Genomic DNA, 10,127 nt, shown 5'->3' on the forward strand with positions numbered 1-10,127 from the left:
GGGTGCATATTTCTGACTTTTTATTTTTAATTTTTCCTTTAGTTCTCAGTTTGCATTTTTGTTTTCATTTTGAGTGTGATTTTTTTTCATTTTTCCACAGCTTCTCGTTTGTGATTTGATTTGCTATACTCAAACTCATCAACTATGTTGGATGAGCTTTTCTTTCCATGACCCCATTGATGTGATAACTCTTTAAACTTATGTTGAATCAATTGCAGTGAGTTATATTCATGCTTGAGAATTACCTTTTGAATTGAATCTTTGAGCTTGCCATGGTGAAAAATGTATTGATGACACTTATTAGAGAGAATGAATTTAAATTGTGTGAATGAACTTAACGTGACTTGTTTTAGCAATTGGTGTTGATTTGCCCAAATCATTGAGAGAAAGAAAATTCAGCAAAGGCAAAGACCTCAAAAGCATAAAGTAAAAACTGTTCCAATGGTCAAAAGACTATGAACAGAGCTAGTAGCCACTTGGACAGGTGACCAACTGAGTAACTAGGGGTGGGTATCACCAATATGTACCTTCACGTCAAAAGGTTGGTGACTTTTTCAAACAAAACTTAAATGCAAAAGGCTGAATATGGTACTTCAAGGTAAGGGAAAATCACTCTGAAAGCTAGAAAAAGTCTTATCTGAACAAATAATATGTGCATGTATGATCTCTCTCTTGAGTAAATAAATCTTGGCCATGGTAAGTAAAGAGAAACAAGGAAAGAAGATTAGTAATCTTCATGCTTATATTCTTCCCTGTAATGATTCAAAATAGGGGTCTAGAGTAAGAACTTAAGTGGAAATAAGGATCTAGAGTAAGAAAGCTTGTTTGACTGTGTTTATTTGTTTGAGGACAAGCAAAAGGCAAGGTGTGGGGGTATTTAATAGAGCATATTTTAGTCCATATTATCATGATCTTATTGATGTTTATTTACACCTTTTCTACCTAATTTTGTAGTTTTAATCATATTTTGCAGATATTAGGTGTAAAGAGACAATCTGGAGAAAATGCTCTCAAAACTGCCAAGAAGTGTCAAATATGGAAAGTGCCAAAAAGGAAAGTTTTCAAATATGGAAAGTGCTAAATAAGGAAAATTTTCTGATAAGGAAAGTGCCAGAAAAGGAAAACGCAATCAACAGATTCTTTGAAATTCAAATTGCAGATTCTTCTTTCGTTATTCAGAAGGTGAAGCCAATTATGGAAAGTGTCAAATAAGGAAAGTTTTCAGAAAAGGAAAGTCCTCAAATAAGAGAAGTGCAGAAGCAAAAGCAAATAAGGAAAGCTCAGTCAGAAGATTATTTGAAATTCAAATCGCAGATTTTTCTTTCCTCATTCAAAGATATGCACACACTGCAGCAGTCAAATCTTCCTATTTAGGCAGCAAGATCTCATGAAGACGCACTTGCCTCTTTTGCGTTCAGCATTTAAAATTCAAACGAAGGCTCCACCTAAAAAGGAAAGACTGGACAGATTCACTGTCCCTTCTGCATTCAATGACTGCTGTAACGACCCGAAAATCCGGACCGCTACCGGTGCTAGGATCCAGATCGGCATAAGGTCGCCGGGACCCGTAGCAAGCCTAACATATATCCTGTATACTTGTTTAATCCCATACATGATCAACATATACATAAAAATTTTGAACTTTCTCATTCATTTACCAAACTTAACCTGTGCATGCACAACTCATAAGTATAAACATTAAACCCCACACTGGAGCCCTCATCAAATACTCCAATGGGGTGACATAACATATGATAAGTTTGGTTTTCATAAATATCATTAACTCATTTCATTAAAGGATCATGTACTCAAAAGGGGATTAACAACATACTAGGGTCAAGCACAACTCTAAACCTCAATAAACATCATTTCATTACATTACTGAACTATACATCACATTACATTATTTTCATGTCCACATCTAGCTATTACATAAAACTTGACTTTACGCTTGCTGACATTCTGATCTAGCCCGTACCTGCAAACCTGGGGGATTAAGGGAATGGGGTGAGCTACCAAAGCCCAGTGAGCAGAATAATAAAACATTTAAAACACATGCTATCATGGAGTGCATCACATCACAGACAAATCATATCAAGTATGAACTTCTCACCAATAGCCCTCTACATATTCCATAGTGCCAGAACGTAGAATGGGTCTTGGTCTTTCTCTTACATAACATATCATAACATTCCAAGGTGCCAGGGACGTAGAATGGGTCTTCCTGGACTTTCTCTTACATAGTGCCAGGGACGTAGAATGGGTCTTCCTGGACTTCCATACCATATCATCATCATATCATACAAGGGCTAATGGATCATTGAATGTTCATCCACATCAACAACATAATATGCAATGCAACATATTGTGAATTCTAATGCAAACAACCTAATATATCTCATGGCAATCATGATGCGTGATTCATGCTAAAACTTTCATTATTTACTTTGAAACATAAAGAGTCATTCTACTCACCTCAGGCTAGCTCTAACAAGATACTGAAGCAGCTATCTCACTGCTGGGGTCCTTGGTTCCTCGGGTCCGAACCTACACAGGTGGACTCAAATGAGGGACCAAACATACATGAACATGACTCTAAAATACTCCCCAAAAACCCCCTAAAACACCTTAAAACAATCATAGAAAACATGCAAAGGAAGGCTGAACAGGGCACTTTCGGCGGCAGGTTCGGCGGCCGAAAGTCCCTCCACAGACAAAAGTCAGGCACCTTCGGTGGCACTTTCGGGGGCCGAAGGTTCCTTCCAGAGACGAAACTCATGCATGTTTGGCGGCACCTTCGGCGGCCGAAACTCCCTTCTAGAGCCGAAAGTCCACTTTCGGGGGCAGGGTTCGGCAGCCAAAGGCTTGCCTCCACAGGCAGGTTCGGCGGCCGAAAGTGCCTTCGGCTGCCAAACCTGAGTTCTTCCAAAGGCAGAACTCAGCCTCCACAATGCACATTTAGCCTCCCAAACCATTCAACTCAAAACCAGCACTTCCACAACATGCATACACACATACATAAGCTCATAGGGGCCTCAAACTATCTTAAACCCCAACTAAAACATATCCACTACAAAAAAATAGTGATTTAGCGACCAAAATTTTGGTCGCTAAAAGGAAGAATTTGGTCGCTATTATGAAATAGCGACCATTTAGCGACCAAAATGAAATGGTCGGTGTTTGGCCAGTCGCTAAAGTTTTGGCGACAATCTGAAAATTAGTCGCTAAAATAGCGACCAATCAGCGACCATTTTTTGGTCGCTAATTTGGTGTCATGGCAAATTAAGTATTACAAAATAGCGACCAATCAACGACCATTTTTTGGTCGCTAAATTTTAATCATGAAATGGTCGCTGTTTTGATCGCTATTTCGTTGTTATTTGATCGCCTCAGGAAAGAGCATTTGATTGTTATTTCATTGCAAATTAATAGTAAAATCAAAAAAATATTTATTATTTAATTTGCTTTTGTGGCTGATTAGTCACTAATATTGACCCAAACTTCCCATTGAAAGTTTCAATAATACTATTGACCCAAAAAGTTTCACAGCTCGACTTGTTTTTTTTTTTGTCGAATTCACAGCTTGATTAAATTCCACAACAATAAGATAGTTAATAAAATAGTACAAATGGACCTTAATCAGTGATCACATAGAGCAAGTAAGTTCGATTACTGTCCCAAAAAAAATAGGTAGCAAGCAAACCAAACCAAGTTTCTAAAGGCAGCTGCTTTGACTCATCGATTCTTATAGCTATCACCATCTGTTTGGAAGTCCAATCAAAGGGTTGTGCTGGATTGGCCGTTAAGGTAAAAGCAACTAGTGCAGGAATAGCTTGCAGATTTCCTCTTCCTAGAAGTGAACTTCACATGCATTTTGGACAAGACATGCCCAGTAATAGTAATTTGCTTAGCTGGAGTTGTTTTTATTCTCAGATCACCATCTAGTGAAGCTGGCAACACTGCACAGGTAAGTCACTCTTCAACAACGTTAACAAGTTCATATTCAATCAGTGATAGATTGTTATCCTCATTCACACTGAAGCTGGCAGGTTCAGATACTTCAACACGTCCCCACTTGTCCACAGCAAGTCTCATCGATCCTTTGAACATGTCAATTTTTGCATTGCGAAGGGTTACAGTAGCTCCCTCTTTCATCAAGTCCACTAAACAAGAGAGAAATAAAATATTATACAATCTAAACCCAGAAAATCTCAAAACAGCTGTAGCTATGCAGGATAATCCATTTTTCAAGATGCAAATAATAAACTATTCATGCTTACACAGCTGCATATGTTTTAAAATTTTAAAATTTCTCTTTCAAAAGTCAAGTTCAAAAATTAGTACTTTTAATGCCTTACTCCAATCAATCTACCGCCACAAGTTCTGAGAATACAGAGCATATAAGAATTTCTTCTTTACCAAAACTGTAATACCCGGCTAGACTCCGGTATCGGAATTCCTACCGTCCGGTGGAATCTCGAATGTCGAAAACCTCTAGAATGGGTAAGACCATGTTTTTATGAAATGTTTTAATGTTTTTGATGATTTTAAGTAAAAAGGAAATGAGTTTTTGAATAAAAACAACCTTGGAGGAAAGCTCAGGTTCGGCCGCCGAAACTCAAAGTTCGGCCGCCGAACATGCATGCATTTCGGGTGAGCCTTAGGCCCCCGAAGGCATAAGTGAGGGAAGTCCAGATTCGGCCGCCGAATCTCAAGTTCGGCCGCCGAACATGGCATGCATGCGGAGGCACATTCGGCCCCCGAACGTGGCCTGGACAGCCACTATAAAAGGGTCCCTTAGCCGAAAACGGGCGAGCTTTTCCCCATTTTCGGCCAAGGTGAGCTCTCTACCGCCCCTCACCGATCTTTGATGTTTTTCCTCTAGATCTTTCAAGTTTTTCACTTGTTTTAACTTTGTTTTGAAGATTTGAGCTTTTGAGCAAAGTTTTGGAGCTTTGAGGTTCAAGAACTCAAATCCCTCCCAATCCCAAGTTTGGTCGCCTCTACTCTCGATCTTCAAGAGGTAAGAGTCGATCTCTAGCTTACATTATGTTTTAAGTAAGTTTTATGAAGTTCATGGGGGTAGAATGCGTGTTTAGGTTAAAGTTATGTTTATGGGTATAAATGTATGTTCATGAACAATGTGGCTTGCAAATGCTTGTGTATGTGTGTTGTAGTTGGGGTTTAAGGTAGTTTGAGACCCCTAGGAGCTTGTATGCATATTTTGGTTGAGCTAAATGCATGTTGGTTGGAGTTTGGAGGCATTTGTGCATGTTTGAACCAAGTTTCTGCCCTTTGGGAGAAACTAGGTTCGACAGCCGAAGGGACTTTCGGCCGCCGAACCCTCTTGTGGAGGCAGCCTTCGGCTGCCGAAGCTTGCCCCCGAAAGGAGACTTTCGTCTCTGTCTGGGATTTTCGGCCGCTGAAAGTGCCGCCGAACATGCATGAGTTTCGCCTCTGTCTGGGAGTTTCGGCCGCCGAAGTTGCCGCCGAACCTGCCTGACTTTCGACTCTGGAGGGACTTTCGGCCGCCGAACCTGCCGCCGAAAGTGCCCTGTCCAGCCTTCCCTTGCACGTTTTGCATGAATGTTTTGTGATGTTTTAGGGGGTTTTTGGGGGATGTTTTTAGAGTTATGTTCTAGTTGTTTGGTCCCTCATTTGAGTCCACCTGTGTAGGTTCAGACCCGAGGAACCGAGGACCCCAGCAGTGAGTCAGCTGCTTCATTCAGTGTCAGAGCTAGCCAAAGGTGAGTGGAATGACTCTTATGCTTTTAAATAAATAAATCAGTTTTGAGCATGCTCATGCATCACGGATGCCATGTGATATTTTAGGTTGCTTGCATTAGAAATCACGAATATGTTGCATTGCATAAAATGTTGTTGATGTGGATGAATGTTGAATGATCCATTAGCCCTCATATGTTATGACATGATGATATGATATGGAAGTCCAGGTGTGGCCTGCACTACGCCCCTGGCACTATGTAAGAGAAAGACCGGATGTGGCCTGCACTACGCCCCCGGCATCATGGATTATGTATGTTATGTTATGTTATGTATAAGAGGAAGACCAGGTGTGGCCTGCACTACGCCCCTGGCATGATTGGATTATGTAGAGGGCTAAATGGTGACAAGTTCATCCTTGATATGATTAGTTGTGATGTGATGCATTCCATGTTATCATGTGTTTTAAATGCTTTACTATTCTGCTCACTGGGCTCTAGTAGCTCACCCCTCTCCCAAATTCCCAGGGTTTGCAGGTACGGGTTAGACAGAGAAGTCAAGAAGAGTAATAAAGTCTTATGTATGTAATAGTTAGAAAGTGGACATGACAGATTGTATAATGATGTATATATATGTAATGTAATGATATTGAGGTTAGAAGGGTGCTTGACCATAGTTTAATGTAATCCCTTTGAAACATGATCTTAATGTTGTTGATGTCCATGTTTAGCCAACTCAACTCTTGTTATGCCACCCATTGGGGGCTTTGATGAGATCCCATAGAGGGGTCAAGTTTATGCTTATGTATATGTTCAGTGCATGCACAGATTGAGTTTGGTGATTGATAGAATGTATGAAAGAAAAGTTTTAAATTTTTACGTATAATTGTTGATCATGTATGGGATTAAACAGGTTTACAGGTTGCATGTCAGGCTTGCTATGGGTCCCGGCGGCCTTAAGCCGATCTGGATCCTAGCGCCGGTAGCGGTCCGATTTTCGGGTCGTTACAAAAACCCTTTTAAACTAACAGCATTTTTTGCCCATTTGAAATCAGGAAAGAAAATTTCTCAGTACAAGAAATGATTACAATGTCAGGTGTAAAAACTATGTACTGAGTAAAAATGCTAGGTAGTCAGTGCTTTAGTTTTATTATGTCCATGAAGGTGAATCAATCTGATTGTGGGGGGAAATATGAGCTTGCTGAAAAAGCATGAGCCAATCCCAATTTCATTGTCATAATGTAGCTAAAACTGCAAGAGCCCTTTGAAACTATGTAGAGTAAAAATACTAGGTAGTCAGCTGCTTTAGTTTTATTATGTCCTTTAAGTTTGTTGAAGAACAGGGGGATTTACTAATAAAGAAAGAAATATTTTGAATAGGAATTTCTTAATGAACATGAAAGGGCTCAGAGAAAAAATAAGCAATTCGGTGCATATGAAATGGAAAAGAAACAGAGAAAAATAAATAGCAAGACATAGCTGACCTTACAGGCCTTGAACCAACTGGAAGTCCTGTAAACCCATGAAATTCAAAGAAACCCACAAAGATAAGTGTGTCTGCACAAGCCTAAATCAAATAGGGAAATCCCATAATGCCATTCACAATGGACTTACCAAGGGAACCATGGAAACTAACATTTCGTAGGTTGTTTGATTATCTTTCAAATGGCAGTATCTAAACAGGTAAAATAAAACTAGCAAGCATTAACATTACACATAATACAAGCCATAATACAAAAATGAAGTAAATAAACCAAACATAAAATACATAGAGAGCCAAAGACATCAAGCATGATTACCACCTTCAAGGAGTTGGAGTAAGATCGCGATAATGGTGCCATAAAACAAGTACCTGGCAATGATTGCTCTAAAACCTAATGTAAAGAAAACGAAAATTCAGCTTTAGTCAATTAAACTAAAGTTCAATGACCCCAAAAATCAAATTTTAAATAGAATGACATGATTTGAAGCCTATACAAATGAAAACAGTAAATTCATTCAAACAAAAGAAAGTTCCTTCACTACTAACCAAATAAGCAGTAGAGCTGCAGAGAGAACTTTTCCCCTTACACTTGCCCACATCATTTCTTCAAGCTAATAAGAACCCATATATGAAGATGATTAAAACTATCAAGTGGGTTTACTTAAACTACACAAATAAAAGCTAACAAAGACAAGATATTGCAAGGAGAATAAGACAAAAGAAACAAAGAAATGGTAAAAGAATAGAGAAGGTAGATCTAAATTTTGTCAATAAAAACCTGATTTAGGAATAGTTGGAATTTGGAGTTGGTACCAAGTAAGGTACCCGCAAAAGCCAAATTTTAAATACCCAAACCTGAATACATTTATAGATACACTATCCCAAACCGCCCCAAACCCCTTTAAAAAATAAATTTCTTTACCATTAACCGCTTAATATCAGACACTACCGAACCCGATTAAGTCATAATCACAACAGAAACAAAAAATAAAAAATTCACACAAAATCCACATTAACAATATTCTAAAACACATCTCAACATCAGGAAAACAACTCTGAGTGGTAGTGTTTATTTCAAAAATTTTCAATAATCTCACTAAAACAACTCTCAGTCCATTCACAATGATCTTTATTACAAAGAATTTTCAATAATCTCACAAACGAAAACTTCACATAATTCTTAATATTTTCACAAATTTAAGAAATAAATAGATTTCACAAACCTTAGAAAGCACACATCTGAAATCATAATTTCAAAATAACCATCCAAACCTACAGTGACAGAGAACGCAGCGAGGAGCAACACTGGACGGCAAGACTGGAGCAGAGAAAGCGGCGGAGGCGAGCAGACGAACGGACGCAGGAACCGGACGCAGCAATAACGTACACAGGAACCGGACGCAGCAACAACGTTGACAACGTAGGCGCATGGCTGTAACAGAGGAGTGGCGCAGAGGCCAAATAGGGGAGAGGAGGGCGGCAGTAGACTTGAGAGTTGTGAGAGATTTAGGGTTGGGATTTAAGGGTTCTATTTAGGTTTGTTTATTTAGGTTTTTTTTTTATCTTTCAAAATAGTAGCCATATACCTCAAATCTTGCTTATTCCAAGCTAATCTGAGCAAAGGCGTATCAGGCTGGGGACTCTCGTAGCTGATGGTGGAGTGTTCCTTATTCCTCAAGTCGAAAATTCTCACCGACCCATCTGCAGAAACCGAAGCAAAAACCCTTACTTCGCCCCAAGCAATGTCGTAAACCTCCTTATCATGAGCAATTAGCTGGGTTTCAAGGTCGAAGGAAAGAATGTCGATACGGTTGTTGTAGTCTTCAATGAAGCTGCCGACGGTGATACGATGGTGATTGTGGTGGGTGGAAGGGGAGGAGGAGAAGGCCATGGCGTAAAGAGGGTATGGAGATTCATAGGTGATGGAAGTATCTGATCGGAGGTGAGATTCCTGGGTTGAGTTCTCCATATTTTCTCGATAAAAATGGGAAGATAAAAAGAATTTTCGGGGAGCGTTTTGGTTTTGAAGGGGAACGGAAAGTCCATATCTAGAGGGGGAAAATTCACTCCTACTGTCCGTTGTTGGTGGCGGTCAAGGGCAACTGCATAGTAGTCCTTTGTGAGTTACGATCTAACTATTTTTTTTTTTTTTAAAATAGACTTATCAAATAAAATTTAAAATTTTTTAAATTTATTTAAATATATTTTACTATCAATTTAAATGTGCGAGTGTAATTATTATTATTATTATTATTAAATCTCTTTAAATTTATTCAATAGATAAAAATTATATATTTAAAAAAATTTTAAAATAAAATTTATTTAAATATTTAAGATAAATAAATAATAATAATAACAAACATTTTTAATAATTTAATTAAATTTGATAAACTAAATTTAGCCGTAATTAATAATTGGTGATGAGCATAAAAATGTCCCCGAATTATTAATGAAAAAACTAAAAAAGTTGCATCTGTTATTTTGTCTACTATATGTTTATTTAGGTTTATTTTTTATCTTTCAATTAAGATTTTTTTATAGTTTATATTATTTAAAATGTTGTATACTATATGTTTATTAATTTTATCTTTAATAATATAATTTTTTTAAAGATAAATAATATAGTTTTATTGTATTAAAATATTATACTGTATTAATTTACAATAACAATATTTTAAATTATTTTTTAAAATAAATTGTACTAAAAATAAAAATATACGTAAAATTATAAAAAAATATTTTAACAGTATATTTAAAATTAATTTAAAATTTTAAATAAAATAAAATTTAATTAAAAATTAAATTAAAATTTTAAAAATAAAATGGTCGCTGATTGGTCGCTGTTTAACGACTAAATTAATTAGTCGCTAAATATGGTCGTAAATTATAACATTATATTTCCACTCAAAAAATAGTCGCAA

At 37.5% G+C, this 10,127-nt stretch overlaps 1 protein-coding gene across 1 annotated transcript; it reads right to left on the reverse strand.

Annotated features, from left to right (window-relative positions):
- Window positions 1–8,752: 8,752 nt before the first annotated feature.
- On the reverse strand, window positions 8,753–9,241 carry LOC110607386 (protein TRANSPARENT TESTA GLABRA 1-like). Its single transcript, XM_021746484.2, has one exon. The coding sequence runs from the start codon at window positions 9,173–9,175 to the stop codon at window positions 8,753–8,755; it is 423 nt and encodes a 140-aa protein (XP_021602176.1). The 5' UTR covers window positions 9,176–9,241.
- Between the last annotated feature and the right edge of the window lie 886 nt (window positions 9,242–10,127).

The sequence above is a fragment of the Manihot esculenta genome, chromosome 1 (genome assembly GCF_001659605.2).
Source record: "Manihot esculenta cultivar AM560-2 chromosome 1, M.esculenta_v8, whole genome shotgun sequence".
In the NCBI taxonomy this organism is placed as follows: domain Eukaryota; kingdom Viridiplantae; phylum Streptophyta; class Magnoliopsida; order Malpighiales; family Euphorbiaceae; genus Manihot; species Manihot esculenta.